General features: G+C 35.1%; 1 protein-coding gene across 2 annotated transcripts in view; it reads left to right on the top strand.

The window, feature by feature from the left end:
• The window catches only part of RGS7 (regulator of G protein signaling 7), a 306,416-nt gene that overhangs the window by 208,374 nt on the left and 74,441 nt on the right, over nt 1-23,601 (top strand). For both annotated transcript variants that reach the window (XM_049776515.1, XM_049776514.1), the window contains exons 7-10: nt 14,586-14,650; nt 15,914-15,990; nt 16,094-16,175; nt 19,910-19,984. In XM_049776515.1, the coding sequence (XP_049632472.1) occupies nt 14,586-14,650; nt 15,914-15,990; nt 16,094-16,175; nt 19,910-19,984 (299 nt within the window). The remainder of the gene's footprint in view (nt 1-14,585; nt 14,651-15,913; nt 15,991-16,093; nt 16,176-19,909; nt 19,985-23,601) is intronic.

The raw sequence follows: 23,601 nt of genomic DNA, 5'->3' as shown, positions 1-23,601 counted from the left end.
GACTTAGATTCTATCCCAGGCATCCCACATGGTTTCCTAAAGAACCACCAGAAGTAACTCCTGAGCATCACCAGAAGTGACCCAAAAACTAAAAAAACAAAGTTATAGGTGAATTACCAGGATTGTTCTGAGTTTTAGAGAAGGCTTTAAGGTGGAGGTCCAGGGATTCTCAGGTTTACTCTATTGATAAATATAAAGGTGAGAATTTAGATACAATAAGAAAATAAGATTCAAAAGACAGCTATTTTAATCTATACGAAGGCTGGTTAAGGTGGAGTGGAAGCTACAGAGCCAGGCCTTTTATCTAGTCCTGAATATGGTGATGTTAATTTGAGAAAGCCATCTTTGAAGATGCCATAGAAATTAAGGTAGGCAGAAGGATTACCAAACAGGATTTTCGTAATTTCAATTTAAAAATAACATGTTCAAATATTTTTTATGACTTGAATATTCTACATGGTGTTTTATCTCTGTGAACTCAAGAGTGTTTTGAAAAATTTTTTAAGTCACTTTCAATTAGAGCCTAAATATTGATGGTATTGTTTTGTTATCTACTAATTTTTTTGGCTACTGGATCTGTCAACAAAAGATATGTTTTGATGACTCCAATTTTAATCATTAATATTCTATTACTCCTTAAACTATCAGTTTTTGATGTGCTCTTTATAGAATAAGCATTATGTATTTTTGCTTTCATGAAGAATTTACCTACTTAGGTAATACTATTCCATCTCACTTATGTAATATTCTTATTTATTCCCAGTTAAGTTTTCCCTATAGTTTTATTGAAGTCTACTTTGTGAGCATTAAATTTAATGCTCCAGTGTTTTTCTTTCTTCAACTTAATATGATTCATTTTTCATCTCTCCTTTATTTGTAATCTGTGTACTTATATTTAAAGTGGGTTTCTTGCAGACAACATTTAATCAGCACTATTTTTATCCACTCTGACATATTCTTTTGAAATTATCCCTAAGAAATTAAGAACGGAGCTCTGTGTATGTGTGTATGTTTGTATGTTTGTGTCCAGGGATCAAATCTATGACCTCATATATGAAATGTAAGGTCTTAACCACTTAGCCATATCCAGGCTAAGAATTCAACTTTAGAAACCAGAAAATTTGCCTGACTAGTGATGGCTATAAAGATTAATAATGCCCCACTAACTTTGACCTAAAGAATCAAAAGAAAAAATCTTGATCAGAAATCTTTAATTACAGTTAATTTGACACCTATCTCAGAGGAATGTATCTCTTGACACCTATCTCATGAGACAATGTATTGACCACCTTGGAGTTCATTGATCTGTAGCAATTTACCCTTCCTAAATATGTTTATTGTTTTTTTGTAAAAGCAGTTTCTTTTTTTTTTAAGTCTTTATTTTTTTAGTTTTTGGGTTACACCTGGCAGTGCTCAGGGGTTACTCCTGGATCTATGCTCAGAAATAGCTCCTGGCAGGCTCAGGGGATCATATGGGATACCAGGATTCGAATCACCATCTAAAACAAATGCTTTACTGCTGTGCTATCTCTCCAGCCCCTAAAAGCAGTTTCTTTAACTATGCAAGCAAAATGGTTATGTTAAGGACATGAGTCAGTCTCTTTTTTTAGCCTGACAACTTTTGATTTTGTTAATAATGTTTTTTCTTAGTCATCAGATGTCTCCTGATTGATTCTCCACACTGGTGAAACCAGACCTTCCTGGTTACATTTTATCAGCATATTTAGGCCATTCAAGTTTAAAATGATTATTAATAAAATGATGTTTATTTCTATTCACTTATTATTAATGATTATTAATAAAATGATGTTTATTTATATTCACTTATTCTTTTCTCTACTTCTTTATTTTCATTGTTTGCTTCCACGGATTTTACTGTTTCCTCTAGTTTAAATGAATCATTTTGTATTATTCCATTTTTCTCTCCTTAGCATATTGGTTATACTTCTAAAATCTTCTACAATTGACCTAGATTTTTAAAGATACATTGCAACTAATATAAAAACACTTTTAAATAACATTGTAAAAATTTAACTAGTGACACAAGTACCTGCTAACAGAATATTGATAAAATTTTCCTCCTATCTCTCAGAATAATTAGATCATTTTTTCATTCAACCAAAAGCTATTACCAAACTGCACATTGTTGAGAGTACTATGTTAGACAAATATCCTTTGATTAATGTACTCTGATAAATGTTCTCTGATTAATTAAAATCATTAAAAATAAAATGTTTAGGGCCAGAGTGATAGCACAGCAGTAAGGCATATGACTTGCACACAACCAACCCAGGACTGACCCTGGTACAATTCCTGGCATCCCATTTGGTTCCCCAAGCCTGCCAGGAGTTATTCCTGAGTGCAGAGCCAGGAGTAACCCCTGAGCACAGCAGGCATGACCCAAAAAAACAAAACAAAAATGTTTATTTGGCTTTCATATATTCCCTTCTCTAAGGCTCACTTTTTAAATAATATATGACATTTAATTCTTATTTTTTTAAATATTTAAAAATTTTTATAATGCAGGTATACTAACAACATATTTCTTAGTTTTTATTTATGGTTTGTTGTTGTTATTGTTCTTGAGGAAGAGTCTCTCAAGCTGTACTCAGTAGGCCCTGAAACCATTCTTAGTGACACTTAGTTAAGAGACACAGCAGTTCAGTGTTAGGACCTGAGGATTCTTGGTATTGCTTGAGCCCATCTATGTCAAAAGACACTACCACCAGGGCCAACTGAGCTGTGCTCAAGAGCTATCACCATACCCTGCAATGTGTGAGCATCTTAAGCATTATACTTATCAATCTTTAGGAGGTATGTGGTGCTAGGGATTAAAATAAGATTACGCATAAAAAAGTCATGTTCTCTCACTCTCTATTCTATTCTGACCTTATGTTAATCTTTGTCATATAATTTGTTAGGATACTAAATTCCAAGTCACTGGTGTTATAAAAGAATGTATTTTATAAACTATCTGGTTTCAGGTGTCAAGTTCAACATAATTCATATATTTTATCTAAAACTGTATGCAAGATGTCTTTCCTAACATTCTAACATTTTTGTATAGTTTTTGTTTTTGATTATTTGGAGTTACAAGTCTAGATGCCCATATTTTGCTATATGTCATGTTTTTATAATTTATGTGCACTTTGAAATTAGTTTGTGTCTGCATTCATTTTCTTAGGAAGTCACTAAAAAATTTTACACACTGTGACTAAAACAACACAAATAATTTCCACACATTCTCTCACTCATACAATGTTCAACAGTGCACATTTCCTGCCACCAATGTCCCTAGTTGTCAGTTAGATTTCCACCCTTCTCCCCACTTCTATGGCAGACACCCTCATTTTCTCTTTCTCTCTCTCTCTCTCTCTCTCTTTCTATATGTGTCTTCCCCTTTCACTTTCTTTATAGTGAGAAATAGAGAACCACCTCTATTTCTCCTCTCTGTTCCCTTTTTCACTTCTGAATACCATGGTTTATAATATTGTTACTATTGGGGCATCATATATATTAATTTACCACCTTTCAGCACCCAGATCTTGTACAGAGTATTTATTATTCCCAACTCTTATTTCATTGTGGTCCCTCTCTGCCCTAACTATACTCCTCTGCTCTTACTGGCAAATTTTCTACTATGGAATAGTTCTCCTGGCACTCATATTTATTGTCGTTGGGTATTATTACCATACTATTTAGGTTCTATTGCAATTTCTAAGGACTTTTGATAAGCTATATCTAGTCTTTTAATAATTCCATCAAAAGGGCTCAGAGAGAGCATAACAATGGTTCCTTGCATGTGGCTGACCTGGGAGGGACCTGGTTCAATTCCTGGCATCCTATATGGTCCCCAAATCTGCCAGATTTCTGAGTGCAGAGCCAGGAGTAACCCCTGAGCACAGCCAGGTGTGGTCCCTAAACCAATCAGTTAATAAATAAAAAATAAAGTTTTAAAAAATAATTCCATCAAAGGCAATCAATCCACAGTATAGTTATAACATTTTTATTTATTGTGTTTTCTTTTCATCTGTACAGATTGCCATTTATATACTTGCAATACTTAATTATTGCATGTTTTCCACCATTCCTATTAAGATCTTTAGATTTAAATAATAGATTTAATAAAAATCACGTCTGTGCTTCCTTAGATTCTCATATTTAACCTGTTTCTTCAAAATATTTTCTCATTGTCAGATTACATTTAAAATGGTTGTTAAAAGAACATAATGTACTTAATGAATATAAGAAAATAAATCTATAAATATAAAGGTTAGTCTTTGTATTTATATGGCAAGAGATTAGTTTGCCAATAAGTGCTGTAATTATAGAATTTATTTATTGTTAGTGTTGCTACTTTTGAGAATATATTTTTCCTTTACTTAAACTCCACAATTACAAAGTTGTTCACTAACTGAGTTTCAGTCTTACAATGTACAACACCATTCACCTATGAATATTTCAGACAACCAATGTCCACAGTTTCCATGCCACACGCCTCCCTGTCTACCTCTGGGCTAGCATTTTACTCCTATCTCTCTTACTTTCTCTTCTCACTAGCTTGTCCTGCAGATAGCGAGAGCAGGGGCTTCCGCGATTCAGCTGAAAGATAAGAAAGAAGAGTCGACCTGCAAAATGACCACAGAGTTAAGCTATCTTTTAAGGCAGAGGTTACACAACATGGCTCTGTAAGGATCACATGTTAGGATTACATATGCCATAATGTTTACATTTTTCCATTCCTTATAAGGCCATCGTGCACTCACTACATGGCTACTTCCTGGAATGTTCTGCTCTTTACCAAATAAGGGCTGGAACAGGGAGAGCTATACTTTGCATTAAGAGCTATGTCCTTCTGGCCATTTGACATATGAACCCCTCTCTTAGGGCATCTCCATATGTTCCCAGCTAGCCAGGCAGTTCCCAACACTCTCTGTTACAATTTTTTTTCCTTTTAGATGCTGTAGTTTGCACTATTATTAAAGGGTACAGTGCATATCACTCTATCTCCATTCAACACCCAGTTATTGTGCAGAGTGATTCATACCAGGTATCAAGTCACAGTAACAGTACTTCCTTCTCTACCCTAAATACAATATTTCACTATTTGTGGCAAGCTTCTTACATACTGATCCACCTTACCCTCACCTCTACTGTCTCTAGATATTATTACCATACTATATTTTATATTCTTATATCTCACTAATGAGTGAGATAATTCTATGTTTATCCCTCTCCTCTGACTCATTTCTCTTAGCATATTCACCATGAATAATTAATTTTCATGACTTCATTTTTCCTAACAGCTGCATAGTATTCCATTGTGTATATGTATCACAATTTCTTGAGCCATTAAGTTGTTCTCAGGCATTAGATTGCTTACAAATTATGGCCATGGTAAATAATCCTAATAGGATGCTTGGTATAATTACTATGTTTGTAAATTTTTGTAAGTTAGGATTGCATTAAAAATGTGATCAATCCTAGACAATATTACATGTGCATTTGAGTAGAATGTATATTCAGCTTTTTGAGAATGAAAGGCTCTGTAAAGAACCATTAGTCCTAGCTCTTCTAAATTATCATATAGTGTTTGTACTCCTTGCTAATAATGTTCTGCCTCATCAATCTCCCAGTGGTGTGAGTGGCATGCTGAAATCTCCCAATAGTATAATAGTACTGTCTATATGTTTATCTAGGTTTGTGAGCAAAAGCTTTACATACTCTGCTGACTCTAAATTTGTGCATATATGTTGATTCTAGTTAGTACCTCTTGGTCTATTATTCTGATCAGTAAGTAATGTCTATCCTTGTCTCTAAGTTGGTTTTTTGTTTTGTTTTGTTTCATTTTTTGAGAGGGGCACACCCAGTGGTTACTCCTGGCTCTGCACTCAGAAATAGCTCCTGGCTCATGGGTTCATATGGGATGCTGGGGATCAAAACACATCCATCCTGGGTCAGCCACATGCACTGTACTACCACTAGTACTAGTACAGTACCAGTACTGTGCTACCACTCCAGCCCCTTTAAGTATATTCTTGAGGTTGAATGCTATTTGGTCTGAGAAAAATATGGCTGTCCCAGCTTCTTTTTTTTTAATTTGTTACAATAGCTTGTATAATTAATTTTCGTTCTTTTACTCTGAGCCTGTGTCTATCCTGAAATAAGTGTGTTTCCTGTAAGCATCAAAGGGTTGTGTTATGTATTTTATCCAACCTGGTAATCTATGCCTTTTGATGGGAAATTTTAGTCCATTAACATATAAAGAAACTATTTACAGACAGTTCTTTTATGTCATTATATTGTGTAGGATTGGTGCTGTAATAATCAGGCATTTGCTTTATATAATTGATCTTTGAACACTTAGAGTCAGTTTAGTTAGTGTAAATGTTACAGGATTTTTTTCTTTTCTGTCTGAGAAGGGATGCGATGGGAGAATGGATGGGCTAGAGAATATCACTCCATTCATATAATAAGAGGTGTGCTTGTTAATTGACTCCAGGTCGAAAATTATGTTCATTCTACTCTTTGCTTGTTTTGATTGTTTCAAATGGAAGATTTGGTTTATTCTTAAATTCTTTCCTTTTAAGTTTTTTCTTCTCCCTTACTTAAAGTGTCAATTTCTTTCTTTTTTTATTGTTTCATTTGAATTTTTATATTTTTTGTTGTTGTTCTGTTAGGGTCTATTTTGTTTGGCAGTTTTTTTGCCTCTTTGTTTCTTTCCAGGGAGCAGGAAATTTTTCTGTTATTATCTCCCACACTTTTTCTCTTTCCCTTTTCCCTCCCCTTTTGGTATTCCTATAATTTGGAAATTATTTCTCTTGCCTTTGTTCTTTAAATACATTACATCTTTATCAATGCTGTCTTGTTATTTGCCTTCAAGTGGTCTATATGGTTCTCCACCTGTGTAATTCTGCTACTGTGGCTAAGTTATTCTTTAGTTCCTTCATTTCCACTTTTATAGACTCTCTCATCTACTGAAAGAGTTTTTCTTTGAGTTGGTTGAATTGTTCATCTATAGATTGATAATTTTATAGGCTAGCATGTCCTTGATTTATGTTTCTAAAACTTCAAGTGTTGATTTTATGTCCTCGTCTACAAGGCTCAGACATTTCAGTGGGCTTAGAAATTTGCCTATGTTTCTCTCCATGTCTACAATTGCCATTGTCCTCCACAGTTTCCAATTGTTTTTTATGTTTTTAGTGGGTTGGGTTGAAAAAGTTCCAGGCTCCCTATTATTTAAGAAACGGATATACATATAATATATTTTTTATAAAAGGTGGCTTGAAGTGTATCTGCCTTGTAGGTTATTTTTCTTATCAAGTGATTTATACAAGTATGATAAGAAATTGCTATATAATTATTTGTTATGGCCTACTGAGTGTTGAGGTTGTATATTTTCTAAGATTATATTATGGGACCATCTTCCTGGAAATATTTTCTATAAATTAAAATGTCTTCATGTGGATTGCATTACACTCTACATGATTTGTTAAGAGGCCGACAGACAGGTAGAACTCAAGACAGGCTGCAGGCTGGGAGGAACCCTTGAGGTGAAGATATTGGCAGTGATACTGGCAGCTGAGGAAGTCTTGTATGTATCAGGGACCAGGAAGTCTGTTTTTTGATATTATGCAAGCTACGGGAACACACTAAAAAAAAAAAGCTGGGACAGCCATACTTATGTCATATCAAATTGCATTCAACTTCAAGAAACAACTTAGAGATAAAGATGGACACCAATTGATCAGGGTAATAACAGACAAGGAAGTACTAATACTGATCAACATATATGTACCAATGTAGTCAGCAAAATATGTAAGGCTTTTACTCACAAACCTAAAGAAACATATGAATGGCAATGTAATATAGTTGAAGATTCCAACATGCCACTCTCCATTAGATAGGTTCACTAATCAGAACATTAGAAAGGTGCATAAATGAAAATATACAAGATCTTGGACAAATCCATCTCTACAGGGCCTTTCATCTTCAAAAAGCTGTACATAGATTCTTCTCACATGCACATGGAATATTGTCAAGGATAAATCACATTTTAAGAGACAAGTCTAAGTTAAAAAATTTACTAACATAAGAATTATACCAAGCACCCTATATGTCTTTAATTTTTCTTAAAACCCATAGTTGAGTGACATTATTCTGTATCTATCTCTCTCCCTCTGACTTATTTCACTCAGCATAATAGATTCCGTGTACATACATGTACAGGAAAATTTTATTACTTCATCTTTCCTGACACCTGCATAATATTCTATTGTGTATATGTACCACAATTTCTTTAGCCATTCATCTGTTGAAGAGCATCTTGGTTGGTTTCAGAGTCTGCCTATTGTAAATAGCACTGCACTGAATATAGTATGAGGAAGGGATTTTTGTATTTGGACCTTATTAAATGCTCTCTCTGCATCTATTGATATGATCACATAATTTTTCTTTTTCTTTTTTTAAATATGTTTATTATGTTGATTGGTTTATGTATGTTATACAATCCTTTCACTTTAAGATAAAACCTACTTGGTTTTATCTTTCTGAAGATGTATTGGGTTCTATTTGTCAGAATTTTGTTGAAGATTTTTACATTTGTGTTCATCAGGGATATTGGTCTGTAATTTTCTTTTTTGGCGGCATCTCTGTTTGGATTTGGTATCAAGGTGATCTTAGCTTCATAAAAACTATTTGGAAGTGTTCCTGTTTCTTCAATTTTATGAAAGAACTTGATAAGTATTGGTAGTAGTTCTTCTTGAAAGGTTTGAAAGAATTCATTAGTGAACCCGTTAGGGCTTGGGCTTTATGAGGGGAGAAGACTTTTGATTACCATTTAATTTCCTCAATAGTGATGGAGCTGTTTTTTTGTTTGTTTGTTTGTTTGTTTGTTTGTTTTTTACTTTTAATTCTGAGAACAATGATGCAAAGGAAGAGGACAAGGTAAAGTTACTGTGGAAGGACAATCACCAATAAACAGAGTTCTCAGAAGAAATTCTGTTGCTGGCACCTTAATTTTTAACATACAGTCAAGGAACATTAAGAAGAAATAAAACAGAATCCATGTACAATTACTTTGTCCCTCAAGTCTCCAGATGTACATTATAACATCTTCTTAGTGGTAAACAAAGCAATGTAAAACCATGATATTTGTGTAACACCTTAAACACTGAAGGCATAGTACTTTTTACATTTCCATGCATATGCATATTAGTTTATGTTAACCTCAAAAGTTTAAGTAGGTTTTTTTAGTTAAGGTTTAGAGTCAAAGGAGCAATGTAAAAATGGTGTTAGAGTGGCAATTATTGTTTGCATAGGCCCACCAAAATATGGGTGGCATGGAAAGGAAAAGCCTTGGCCTAAATACAAGGAGACCCTACCCCTGAAGTCTCCTGGCATAAGACAAACTCTAGGCTCCGGCAAAATAGTTTGTCTAATCCAAGTCCTTGTCTGTAGTGCCAATACATTTTTATTTTTCAAACAGTCTCTGTTGTTGGGAAAAGATCCTGGAATCTGCAAATCCTACATTAAAGTCAGGCTGGTGTCGAGCGTCCTCTAGTTTCACCTCACAATTAAAAGGCCATGCAGAGAGCCCTGTTCAGTTAAGGGAGTCTCTTTTGAGTAGGTCAATGTCAGAGCAGTGGTAGGGTTTTCCCTGGTAGATGATTGCTTCCAGGTGATGTTATAGACAACCTTGGATGTTTTGTAGGTGGCTTCCCTAGTTCAGGGGTGAATGGAGAATGCCCATTCTTCTGAGGCCTGCGCCAGGTCACTATGTCAATGTTCAGGGTGTAAGGTCCAATTGCACTACAAGTTTTGTGTGTTCCCATCTCTATTAGATAAGAACTTATTTGTATGAATAGAATTTCACTATTTTAATGTGCTTATGCAAACAAGAAATAATGCCACGTGGCATTATTGGTACATATGGGGGCTGCAAGAACAGGTCCAACAATCCCCGTGACTTGTTTCATACAGAAGAGATAAACTGAGGGAAGCTTTCACCAAATTTCTTACTGATCAGTTCACAAAAAGAAGAAAAGATAAAAAAAAATAGGGGAAATTGTCACTATATAAGAGAATATTTAGTAAGAGATATAGCTGTCAAAGAAAATAGATATAAAATATTCAAAGGGCATACTTGTCTGTTTTATGCTTTTGAAATAGTTGGGTGGGTGGTAAATCCAGTGCACCACATTGGTCTATGATTTTGGATGGTGCAGTACTGAAGTTAAAAAGGGTAAATGTGGGGGTAATGATGGTTCAGGGTGAGAGAGTTAAAGAGTAAAAATGAGTTTTGTAGGGGTGTGATAAAGAGCAGAATACAAAATGGACATTCTGCATACACAAAAACATATCTTAAGGGTATGGAATACTCTTAAAATATATATTGTGTGCGGGAGTTAATACCCCTGCGCAGTTTGGAACAGGTAGACTGGTATAAAATTACCAGTGACTGCCTTAGTACAGCCGAGCAACTATCAGCCACCCCCAGTTAAGCTCCTCCAAGTGTAAAAAAAAGCCTTTGGCACAATGGAGGTCTGCTGAAACTCCGGCTCCCAGGAAGGAAGTAGATCCTTCCTGAGCCGGAAGGCCGGAAGTTCAAAGCCCGCACCCTAAGCCTCCCTCTGGAGCTGGCTTGGGACGGGGGAAAGCCTAGGATACCCCTAAGTTCCTCCAAGGAACCCACCTTGCTGACTTGCCCAGGCATGTGACCCAGGGGAAGCCCTGGAGCTCTGGAGGAAGAGGTAGAGGGGTGCTGGGGTGACCCTAGTCCTGCACCCTGACCCTAGGCCTGGTTAAAAAGGCCTTTGGCACAACAGAGGTTTGCTGAAACCCATGCTGGCAGAGACTCCCGGCTCCCAGGAATGAAGGAGAGTCTTCCCGAGCCGGAAGGCAGGAAGTTCAAAGCCCACACCCTAAGCCTCCCTCTGGAGCTGGCTTGGGATTGGGGAAAGCCTAGGGGATCCCATAAGCTCCTCCAAAAGACCCACCTTGCTGGCTTGCCCAAGGATGTGGCCCAGGGGAAGCCCTGGAGCTGATGGAGCTGTTTTGATATGCTATATCATCCTTATTTAACCGTAGAATGTTATGAGTCCAAGATTGTATCCATTTCTTCCAGGTCTCATGTTTTGTGGCATAGGGTTTCTCAAAGTAGTCTCTGATTACCCTTTGAATCCCTGAAATATCTGAAGTGATCTCCCCCATTTTATTACTAAACCCGGTTTGTCAAGTTCCTCTCTCTCCCTTTGTGAGTTTTGCCAGGGGGTTATCAATCCTGTTTATTTTTTCAAAGAACAACTTTTGCTTTTGTTGATCTTTCGGTTTGTCTTTTGTCTTTCTACTTTATTGATTTTTGCTTTAAGTGTTGTTATTTCCTTCTGACTACCTATTTTTGGGTCTTTTTGTTGATCGTTTTCTAATTTTATAAGTTGTGTCATTAAGCTATCCATGTAGGCCACTTCTTCCTTCCTGATTTGTGCTTGCAAAACTATAAATATTTCTCTTAGTGCCACATTAGTGTGTCCCAAAAATTCTGATATTTTGTGTCCTTATGTCATTTGACTATATTGAGATTTCTTCCTATTCCCACCTTGTTGAGAGTTTTTTTTTTTTTTTTTTTTTTTGGTTTTTGGGCCACACCCGGTAACGCTCAGGGGTTACTCCTGGCTATGCGCTCAGAAGTCGCTCCTGGCTTGGGGGACCATATGGGACGCCGGGGGATCGAACCGCGGTCCGTCTCCTAGGCTAGCGCAGGCAAGGCAGGCACCTTACCTCCAGCGCCACCGCCCGGCCCCATCTTGTTGAGAGTTTTTCATGAATACATGTTGGCCTTATCAAATGCTGTCTCTGCAACTACTGATATTATTATATGGTTTTTATCTTTTCTTTCGTTGATATGATGTATAACATTGATTGCTTTGTATATGGTTAACTATGTTTGTATCTCTGGTATGAATACTACTTGCTCATAGTATATGACCTTCTTGATGAGGCCTTGAATTTTATTTGTTAGATTTTGTTGAATATATTTGCATTTGTGTTCATCAGGAATATTGGTCTGTAGTTATCTTTTTTGTGGCATTCTGACTGATTTTGGTATCAGGTTGATGTTAGCTTTGTACTAACTATTTGGTAGTGTTTATCTCTTTTCAATTTTCTGGAATAGCCTGAAAAGGGTTGGCGGTCGGCACTCTACAAATGTTTATAAGAATTCATCAGTGAAGCAGTCTGTGCTTAGGCTATTGTTTTTGGCAAGACTCTTTTAATCAACAATTTAATATCCTCAGTAGTTATGGGTCTGTGAAGAGATGCTAGATCATCTTGATTCAAACTTGGGAGGTTAGAAGAGCCCAATAATTTATTCATTTTTTTACAGGTTCTCTTGTGGCAAATTTTCTTAGAAGTCTCATTGTCCTTTGAATTTCTGTGATATCTGTAGTAATCTTTCCCTTTTTATTTCTTTTTTGGCATTACAATTTTCTATTCCTTTATTTGTGAGTTTTTCTAGTGATTTATCTATCTGTGTTTTTTCATAGAATCAACTCTTGTTTTCATTATATTTCTGATTGTTTTTGAATATCCAGTTGATACATTTCTGCTCTAACCTTTATTATTTCCTTCCACCTGTCTACTTTTTGTTCATTAGGTTGATCACTTTCCAATTTTATAAGCTGAAGCATTATTTATGTAGGCCCTTTCTTTCTTCCTGATGAGTGTTTGCAAAGCTATAAATTTCTCTCTTAGTATCACTTTTGCTGTGCCCCACAAATTCTGATAATTTGTGTTTTCATTTTCATTTGTTTCCAGGAATCTTTTGATTTCCTCTTTGATTTAGTCTCTGACCCACTGGTTATTTTATAGTGAGCTCTTTAATTTCCAGGTTTTAAATTTTTTCCTCTGTATCTGTTTATAGTTCACTTCTGATTTCATTGTATTATGATTTGAGAAGATAGTTTGTGCAATTTCTATCTCAATTTTATATAGATGTGTTTTATTGGCCAGAATGTGGTCTATGACCCATGTGCATTGGAGACAGATGTGTATAGAATGGAGAATGACCCATGTGCATTGGAGACAAATGTGTATACATTTTTTGGAGATGTATATATACATATATATTTAGAGTATATTTACTAGTATATATGTCGACATACATATATACTAGTATATATACTAAGTATGGATTATATGGGAGCTCAATTTCCAGTTTTTTGAGGATTATCTATAGTGTTTTCCAAAAAGGCTGGAGTAGTTGACACTCTCACTATCAGTGAATGAGAGTCCCATTTACCCATATTTACACCAGCAAGTTATTCTTGTTCTTTGTTGCATTTGCCAGTTTTCCAGTGTGAGATGTATCGCATTGTTGTTTTGATTTGCACTCCTTGATGATTAATGATGTAGAGCAAATTTTCATGTACAGGCCAACTGTACATTTTTGATGAAATTTCTGTTCATTTTTCTCCCTACTTTTGGATGGGATTGAATGTTTTATTTTTTTCTTGCTAAACTCTACCAATACCTTGTATATTTTGGTTATTAACAATTCACCTATTCTCTAAATGGAAATTGCATGAATAGTTTCTCCCATTTTGTGGGTAATCTTTGTTTCTTAGTCACCATTTACTTTGAGGTGCAGGTACTTCTTGGTTTTAATACAGTCACATTTGTTTATTCATTTTCCTATTGTTTGACTAGTTGTGTTTCATCTTGAAGATTCTTGGTCTTCAATGTCCTGGATTGTTCTGCCTACAATTTCTTCTATGTTCCTATGGTTTCAGGTCTGATATGGTATCCTTTATCATTTTTCTTAAATCCCACATAGAAAATCAAAGAGTGAAACAATATAATAAATTACATAAATGCAATTATTTATTTATATTTTAAGGTCTTTTCCTCATCATATTGGCCAGACTTCAGGGAAATGCAGATTAGTGGAAAGTGGAATTATTTAATATTTAATGAAATCTAAATGTACTTTGTTGGTTTGATTTGGTTTGGTTTTGAGCCACACCCAGCAGCACTTTGGAGTTACTTCTGGCTCTGTACTCATAAGTTGCTCCTGGCAGGCTTGGGGGACCAAAGATGCTGGCGATTGAACCCTGATCTAACCTCTTCGGCAGCATGCAAGGCAAACACCCTACTGTTGTGCTATTACTCTGGCTGTGTAAATGTATCTATTTTTTTAATAATACTTGAAATGGCATACAGGAATGGCAGAATCTAGTAATGCCCATTTTAATATTTGTCCAAAAATGATTTTAAAATAATAGGGCCTATGATATAGTATAGGGGTTAAGATTAAGGTCTTCTGCATCGCAGACTACAGTTTATCCTTTGCATTGAAATATGTTTTCTTGAGCATCACCAGCAGTAGTCACCGAACATAGAAGGAACAAGCCCTGAACACACCCAGGAGTATCTCCCACCCAGAACAAACAAAAGGAAAGAAAAATTACAACTTGAGAATACGGTGGATAAAACTAAAATAACTTATAGATAATAATTTATTCCTAAGTTTTAAAAATGCCTCGTTTTAATGATAAGGTGAGCAATAACATTTTTTATTTTTCTTTCAGCTGTTTACCTCTGCAAGAGAACAATGCAAAACAAGGCAAGGCTGGAGTTAGCAGACTATGAAGCTGTACGTAGCATGAACTTATTAGCAAAGAACGTGATAAAATAAATATGGGAAAGGCCTGTGGCTTTTTAGGGGCAATCTATGAAACTTTAATTACTAGTGGAGTCCAAAAATTAGGTTTTATGGAATCAGACTAAAATACTTAGTGAATGCCTGATCTTTGTTAACCATAATAATTCACTTTGAGAATGTGAGAATTCTTTTTTTTTTGGGGGGGGGGGGGGTTGGGTCACACCCGGCAGTGCTCAGGGGTTACTCCTGGCTCTATGCTCAGCAGGCACAGGGGACCATATGGGAAGCCAGGATTTGAACCACTGGCCTTCTGCATGAAAGGCAAATGCCTTATCTCCATGCTATCTCTCTGGTCCCAGAATGTGAGAATGAATTCTAAAACCATAAATTTAGAGTAAAGAAACAAAATTTGTTGAATTTTACTCAAATGTGAAAACTTTAGATATATAATATATGTTGAATATATTTCATTCGAGAGCACTTACAATGAAAAAAATCCTTTTTGAAAAATATACATGTTGGTCACCATCATCTGATAAAATTTATGATGCAATTTGCTCTCAAGTTACATTTTGTCAAAAGCTAAGATAGACTAATATTAAGATAGTTTTAGAAATGCATTGTTGAGCTTCAGAATTAATACTTAAGTTAGGAGTGTGGCTTACACAGGAGACTCTCCCTTTCAATTCTGGGCTTCTTATGAACCCCAAACAGTGGAATAGTGTATTTCTAGAGGATGGCAGTAAATACTTCATATTAGGCTCTGAAGGCCCTAGATCACTATTCCTCCTGGTCTCCAGGACTTAAGGTACAGAGCATCACAGCAGTCATGGCCTTATGAATTGTTTATTGGCCTAGTTTGACCCCAAATCTTTGAATACTATTTGGAAGACCCTGAATCCCACCACATATATAAAAGAGAAGAAAAATGCATTTCTTTTCTATTTATCTAAAACGTAGACAGAAAAATTCAATGAATTAGTTTTCAGCACACTTTCATTAAGGCAATTTTAGTAGTTTGGGTTTTTAGATCTGATTTCTAAAGGTAAGTATTCATAAAAATGCATTGGTAATAGTCTTGCCTGTTTTCTCTGTGACTTAATATGAGAATTAGCTCCATTAGGTAAGCAGATATTTACCGAATCAGTATGCAATTAATACTGAAATTATATATTTTCTTAACAAATATATGTGACAAAGAAACTTAAAAGGGCACAGAGGAAATGAACACCAGGATTTTCTGATCTTTTTCAGGAAAGCCTTGCAAGACTACAAAGAGCGTTTGCCCGAAAATGGGAGTTTATTTTTATGCAAGCAGAAGCACAAGCAAAGTGAGTCCTTGTGAGTCTTTTGGAAGATTTGTTCACACTCTAACCTTTTGTCCACAGAGGCACTACAATTAGCTCTTAGTAATTATTTTTCCTATGTTGGCAGAGTGGACAAAAAAAGGGACAAAATTGAAAGGAAGATCCTTGATAGCCAAGAGAGAGCATTTTGGGATGTACACCGACCTGTGGTAAGCAAATATATCAACACTATCTCAAATATATAATTCTATTCTTTGGAAAGTAATAACTCTAAAAGAAACTTAATGAGATGAGATAATAGACTCATCCATTTTTCTAAAATTTAGTAAATTATATTAGAACTAGCACTTGTATATAGGTAACCAGAGTTAGGTAATAAACTATATAATTTATAAAACTGCATTTTCTACTTTGTCACTTACTTGTTCTTGATATTTGTGGTGAGTGATCTTGCATATGTGTGTGTGGAAAAAAGACTAAAATTCAATAAGTTTGAATAGCATAGTATTTATGTTTTTCTGGATTTTCACTTGGGTGAAAATATTCCCATCCTATTTTCTTTTTTTAAACCTCTTGATATCTTGCTATCTTTCATATATCAACATTATAAACAGTTCAATTTCAAATGGGCTATACATATAACAATATAATCTATTGCTGAACTTATATTAACTATTGTCACTTAGACTAATAATTAATGTCATTGATTATTACCAAAATTATTTGTATAAAACATTAAATAATGGCTATAGGCATTCATAGAGATAGTGACTACTTTTCTATATTTTTCTATTTTTATATTATGTATGTAACTTTGACAGATTTCCTTAACTAGATACAAAAATAAATAACAGTATGTTAATAGGTAATACTATGAAACATTTTAAGTATGAGACAAATCAAAATGATATCCAAAAATAATCATCTCAACTCCATTAAAGATAGAGTAAAACAGACAGATTCTAAAATTTTGCTTATTCAATTTTGTTGTGATTTCTAAATAATTCTGCTACATATTCTCATCCCAAGCCTAAGGAGGTGAGAATTGAGAGTCAACTAACTGGCTTTCCTACTAGAATTTAGCTTGAATTTCAAATTGCTAGATTTAAGCTGAAGTAAAAAATGATCTTAAAGGATTATAAGACCTGATGAATATTATAACGATATAAAATAATGGTTTGTATTAATTATCCTAACCAAATAAAAAATGTCTTTGGAACCATTATTCAGTCTGAAAGCATATGAGAAGCTTTGTATAAATTGCAAGTTATATGATCTGCAATCTTTTATAATTTCTTATTTTGATGTTTCTATGTGTGAGAGAAAAGCAGCTTATATAAACAGACACCAATCACCTCTCCCAAAATCTAGGCTCATCTCAGAGCCCATTGGGCCATCTAGTCTGACCTCCCAATCTATATAATCTTAATTGTTTAGGAAAATGGCTTGTAAGACAGATGTATTTGTAGTCACCTTTCGTATAATAAAATCAATTGATCTGTTTCTTAAGTAACAAGGAACATGAAATGCCATCATACCCACCTACAAAATACAAAAAAAGTAATGTTAAATTATAGAGGACAACTGCAATTGGGAATGTGGAGAAACATCCAGGCAAATCTCCAGGCCCATCATGCCTAGAGCTTTGTAGATGAAGACCTAAAATTAACACTTGGTTCTTTATGCACAGGAAAAAAGCATGTGCTAGCCAATGCAAGTAAGCCATCAAAAGATTAACAATCCAACTAACTAGCAGAAGATATCATTCAAAACATGAAAGAATTCATACTTGATGCTATTAGTCTTTCTCAATACTTTTGGGAAATTATGTTTAGTTGCACAGGAAACCTATGTATGCATAATATTTCACTTGATTCTGCTCCATCTAATGGCACATATTATATGTGCATCAGAAGGGTGAGAGGAAAACTGTTGATATTGGTAATGGGAGATTCATAGTGCTGAAGGCTGTTGTACATTGTATGACTGTAATTCAATCATGAACAACTCTTTCTGTAGGAAAAAAACTGTAGTATGAACACCCTGTAACTATGGTGTTTAAATAAAAAAGTTTTTAAAAGAATATAAGCTTATCATTATTAATTGCTGCAATGAATACAATAGCTAAGATATGGAATCAATGTAGGTGTCCAGTGAAAGATAAATGAGTATGATGATGTCTTATGAAGATATATATCCACAATGAAATATTATGCAGCTTTAAGGAATGATGAAATTATGAAATATGCTGCAACCTTGTTGGAACTGGAAGATATCATATTCACTGAAGTAAACAAAAAGGAAGAAAAACACAGAATAATGTCACTTATCTGCTAGGGGAGGTTACTTTGGGAACAAGGGATGATGGAGCATGGAAGCACTGGTGAAGGGAGTTGAAACTGGTGGTAGTATTGGTGTTGAAATATAATATGCCTAAAAGTCAACTGTCAATAAATTTGTAAAACACAGGTCTTTAATTAAATAAAAAGAATTCCAAAATCAAAACATGTTGTTATTGTTTTGTTTTGTTTTATTTTTTTTGCTCACCTAGTGATTCACAAGGGTTAAACTTGGATCTTCACACAGTTATAATGTCTGACAGTGTTTGGGAAATGATATAGGATATCAGAAATTTAATTTAACTCAGATCCTTGCAAGGTAAGCTTCCTATATGCTGTTCTATTGCTATGGCCCAAGAACCCTTTTAGGCTTGTTTTGGTCACATCTGGCAATGCTTAGGGCTTACTCATAGCTCTGATCTCAGGGATCACTGGTATGACTCTGGTAAACTGTTCAATAGGGAATTTGGTGAAAAAGTCCCTCAGTTTAATTCTTATGTTTGAACCAAGTCACGGGTATTTTTGGACGTGTTCTTACGACCCCATATACACCAATAACGCCACGTGGCTTTATTTCTTGTTTGCATAGGCACATTAAAATGGGAAAATACTATACATACAAATAAGTTCTTATCCAATAGAGATGGGAACACACAAATCTTGTAGTGCAATGGGACATTACACCCTGAACATTGACATAATGACCTGGCACAGGCCTCAGAAGAGTGGGCATTCTCCATTCACCCCTGATCTAGAGAAGCCATCTATGAAACATCCAAGGTTGTCTATAACATCACCTGGAAGCAATCCTCTACCAGAGAAGACCCTACCACTGCTCTGACATTGACCTACTCAAAAGAGACTTCCCTTAACACTGAGAAGACTTAACAACAACGACCTGCTTACTGGACAGGGCTTTCTGCATTGCCCTTTAATTGTGAGGTGAAATGAGAGGATGCTCCACACCAGCCTGACTTTAATGTAGGATATGCAGATTCCAGGATCATTAATACAGAAACCTGATGTCAACAATAGAGACTGCATGAAAAATAAAACTGTATTGGCACTACAGAGAGAGATAGCATAATGGCAGGGTATTTGCCTTGCATGCAGCCGACCCAGGATAAATGGTGGTTTGAATTCCGGCATCCCATATGGTCCCCTAAGCCAGCCAGGAGTGATTTCTGAGCATAGAACAAGGAATAACTCCTGAGTGCCGCCGTTGGGTGTGACCCCAAAGCCAATAAATAAATAAATAAATAAATAAATAAATAAATAAATAAATAAATAAATAAATAAATAAATTGGGGCCAGATTGATGGCGCAGCAGTAGGGTGTTTGCCTTGCATGCCACTGACCCAGAACAGACCTTGATTCAATCTCCCAGTGTCCCATATGAACCCCAAGCCAGGAGTGATTTCTGAGCACATAGCTGAGAGTAGCCCCTGAGAGTCACCTAGTGTGGCCCCAAAATCCAAATAAATAAACTGTCCTCATATTACATTGTCAAAGCATTTATTTGGTTCTGAAGAGGGGGTATTAATGTACTCATCAGAAAATTTATATCCAAAGATTTATTTGTCTCTCTGTTTTTAAATTTTTAGCCTGGATGTGTAAATACAACTGAAGTGGACATTAAGAAGTCATCCAGAATGAGAAACCCTCACAAAACACGGAAGGTAAAAACTTGGTAATAGGTATCTTAAAAGATGCTGAACAGTGTAAAAGCAACTTTCTCCATTTCATGTGGTAGCTTGTCCAAGCTTCTCTTAATCCAAGTTGCTAATCTACAAGAATTCCTATAGGAGTTCAAGCCCTGATAACTTGACAGTCCTCTCTCCTCAGCAAATAGCACCATCTTTCTCTATCTTTAATCTTTGAGCATTTCCAGGACCCAAGCCATGGAGGTAATTTGACAGGATAAGTACAGCATTAGAAAAAGTAGCTCACTAAAGGTTGTTTGCTCCTTCATTAAATACTAATCATCAGAACAGCAAGACATTTACAGCCTAGAAAATGAAGCTACATGGAATATATATCTATATAATATTATATATAACAAGTGAAATGCATAATAATGAGAAAGGCATTATCTTGGGACAGCATAAATTTGGTCAATAATAGACCTTCTTTTCCCCCAATTGTCATTTTTTAAATTAAAACCATCATGATTTATAAGGTTTCATAGTTAAATTTTAGACATATAATGTTCCAGCACCAATATCAACTTCTCTCCAGTAGGGTTACCAGGTTTCCTCCTGTACCTCCCTCTCTAATCTTGACAGATACCTTTATGAGTTTAGTTGTTAAAGTTCAGGTCTTAGATTTCACTATTGACTCTGTGATCTGTTCCTATTTAACATTATAAATGTGCCTGAATTATCTTGATTTTTCAGATTATTTCTAATCTGTCTTTCTTTCCCTCCCCTGCACTCTAGTTCTTCCTTATTCCTATAGTCTTGGCCAAGGGTAATAGAGGCATCCATTTTTTAAGTAATTGCATTTCCTCATGAATTAATTCTAAATATCACATATAAATGATATTATCCTGTTTATCTTTCTTCTTCTGGTTTATTTTAATTAACATGATAACTGTAGATATTCATGATATCAACAGATACCCATCTATGCTGCAGCAAATTGCATGATTGAATCATTCCTTATAACCATGTAGTATTTGGGTGTGTATATTTACCATATCTTCATGATCCACTCATCTATTGTTGGGCATCTAGGTGGGATGCCCTAGTTATTGTATTCAGTGCTGCAGTGAATAAGTGTATGCATATGCCATTCTGTATGAATGCTGTAATGTAGATAAATGACCCAAAGTGAAATTGCTGTCTGATAAGGTAGTTCAAATCTGAATTTACTGAGAACTTTCCATAATGTTTTTACTTTTCTTTGGATTTTTTGGGCCACACTTGCAGCACTCAGGAGTTTTATTCCTGACTCTACACTCAGAAATGGATCTGCACTCAGAAATTTTTCATGGCCGGCTCAGGAGGACCATATGGGATCAAACCAGCTAGGCCACATGCAAGGCAAATGCCCTATACTCACTGTGCTATTACTCTTGCCCCCACAGTGGTTTTTTTTTAAATATCTTTTTAAAGACACCGTGATTACAAACATGACTGTAGTTGCGTTTCAGTCACAAAAAGAACAGCCCCCTTTACTAGTGCATCATTCCTGCCACCAATGCAACCCATCTCCCTCTACCCACACCCCCTGCCTATATTTGAGACAGTCATTCTGCTTCTCTCACTATTAACATTGTCATGGTTGGTATTAGTGTTCTACCTGCACTCACCCCTCCTTGAGGTAGAGCTTCATATTGTAAGCCGGTCTTTTTTATAGAAGTTGGAACAGATAATATACTCACTGGTAGTAGACAAGAGTTCCCCACCAACACAGATTAATATCTCTATTTTTGATAAGTCTCATTCTAAGGATATTTGATTATATTGTTTTCTTGAGTTGGATTTCTATAATAATAAGTAAAGAACCACTTGTACATCAGCTCTTCTTCCTCAGAGAAGTGTTCATTTTCTTTCCCCATTTTAGAATGGAGTTTTTAGATTTTTTTTTATTAATCTTTGTGAGTATTTTGTATATCCTGTATATCAACAGTTGATCTAATGTGTTAAAAGCAAATGTTTTCTACCACTCACCTATCTTTTATTTTACCCCATGTTTCCTTTACCATACAAAACTTTTTTGTTTTAAATAGTTTTGTAATTTTGATTTTGTAGCCTTTGCCATTAATTGTTTTGTTAAAGACTCCTTTGAAATCTCGGTTGTGTATTGTTCTGCCAAAATTATGTTCGGTGTACATTATAGATTACTGTCCACTTTGAGTTGGACCATTTTATAGATTTACATTCACTTTGAGTGATTCATTTTGAGTTAACTTTTCTGGTAAGATGTGAGAAATGGGCACAGATTTTGTTTCATACTTGTGATAACCCAATTATTCTAACAGATTTGCTGTTAAATCTGTATTTCTACATCATGCTTGAAGTTGATTTGTCAAAAATTAGATGACCATATATTGAGAGTTTTTTTTATTGGATATTCTTTTCTGACCCATTGGCCAAAGAGTCTATCTTTATTCTATTTCCATGCTATTCCAATTGCTACAGGTTTATAGTACAGTGGCAAATCATGTAAAAGATTCTTCTGACTTTCTTATTTTTTATTATGGATCAAGTTATCCAGGTTCTTTTATAATTCCATGCAAATGTTGTAATTGACTTTTATGTCCAAAAAGGATGTTGTCTGAATTTGGATAGGGATTGCATTGAATCTATAGAGTAGTTTAGGTAGGATGGTCATTTTAATAATAATGATTATTCCAGTTCATAAGCATAGAAAATTTTTGTGATTTTTAAGATCTTTGTCAATTTCTGTTTTAAGTGTTTTGAAGTTTTCATGGAATAGGTCTCTCATCTCTCTTGTTAAGTTAATTCCTAGATACTTGATATTTTGGGGTACAGTTATATATAGTACATTCTTTGGCATCTTTCTCTCTAATTCATTATTTATAAAAGGATTAAATCTACTTTTGTGTATTGACTTTGTAGTCAGCCAAATTGCTTTATTGATTTATAATTTTAGGAGAGTTTTATGGACTTGTTAAGGTCTTAATATCTATCATCATATTCCATGCACATAGATAATTTAACTTCCTGTCAATTAAATTTCCAAATTAAATACCTTTGATATTTTATGACTGATTGCTATAGCTATGAATTCTAATATAATGTTGAATAATAGAGGAGGCAATGGAAATCCTTGCATTTTGCCTGAACTAAGTGGGGATGCTTTCCATTTTCAACATTAAAAATAATACTGAACATATAGTAGATAGGGGAGGGCAATGCAGCTGATGTGGATTTGATCCCCAGCATTCCATATGGTCTCCAAGTTCATGGGGGTAATTCCTAAGCGTAGAATCAGAGCTAACCCCTGAGCACTGCCAGGTATGCCCCCATAAAATACACACAAAAATATTTTCTACGGGCCTTTTATGGATAGCTGTTACTATATATAAGGAAGGACGCTTCCATCCATATTTTACTAAGGGTGTTTATCATAGATAGGTGTTGAATAGGATCATGTCAGTAGCTTTCCTTGCACTGATTGATATAATCATATAAATTTTAAGTGGTTTCTTATATTAATTTTTTGCATATTTTTTTTTAATTTTTTTTTATTTAAACACCTTGATTACATACATGATTGTGTTTGGGTTTCAGTCATAAAAGGAACACCACCCATCACCAGTGCAACA

The sequence above is a fragment of the Suncus etruscus genome, chromosome 7, assembly GCF_024139225.1.
Source record: "Suncus etruscus isolate mSunEtr1 chromosome 7, mSunEtr1.pri.cur, whole genome shotgun sequence".
Classification (NCBI taxonomy): Eukaryota; Metazoa; Chordata; class Mammalia; order Eulipotyphla; family Soricidae; genus Suncus; species Suncus etruscus.
This window is presented reverse-complemented; position numbering and strand designations above follow the sequence as displayed.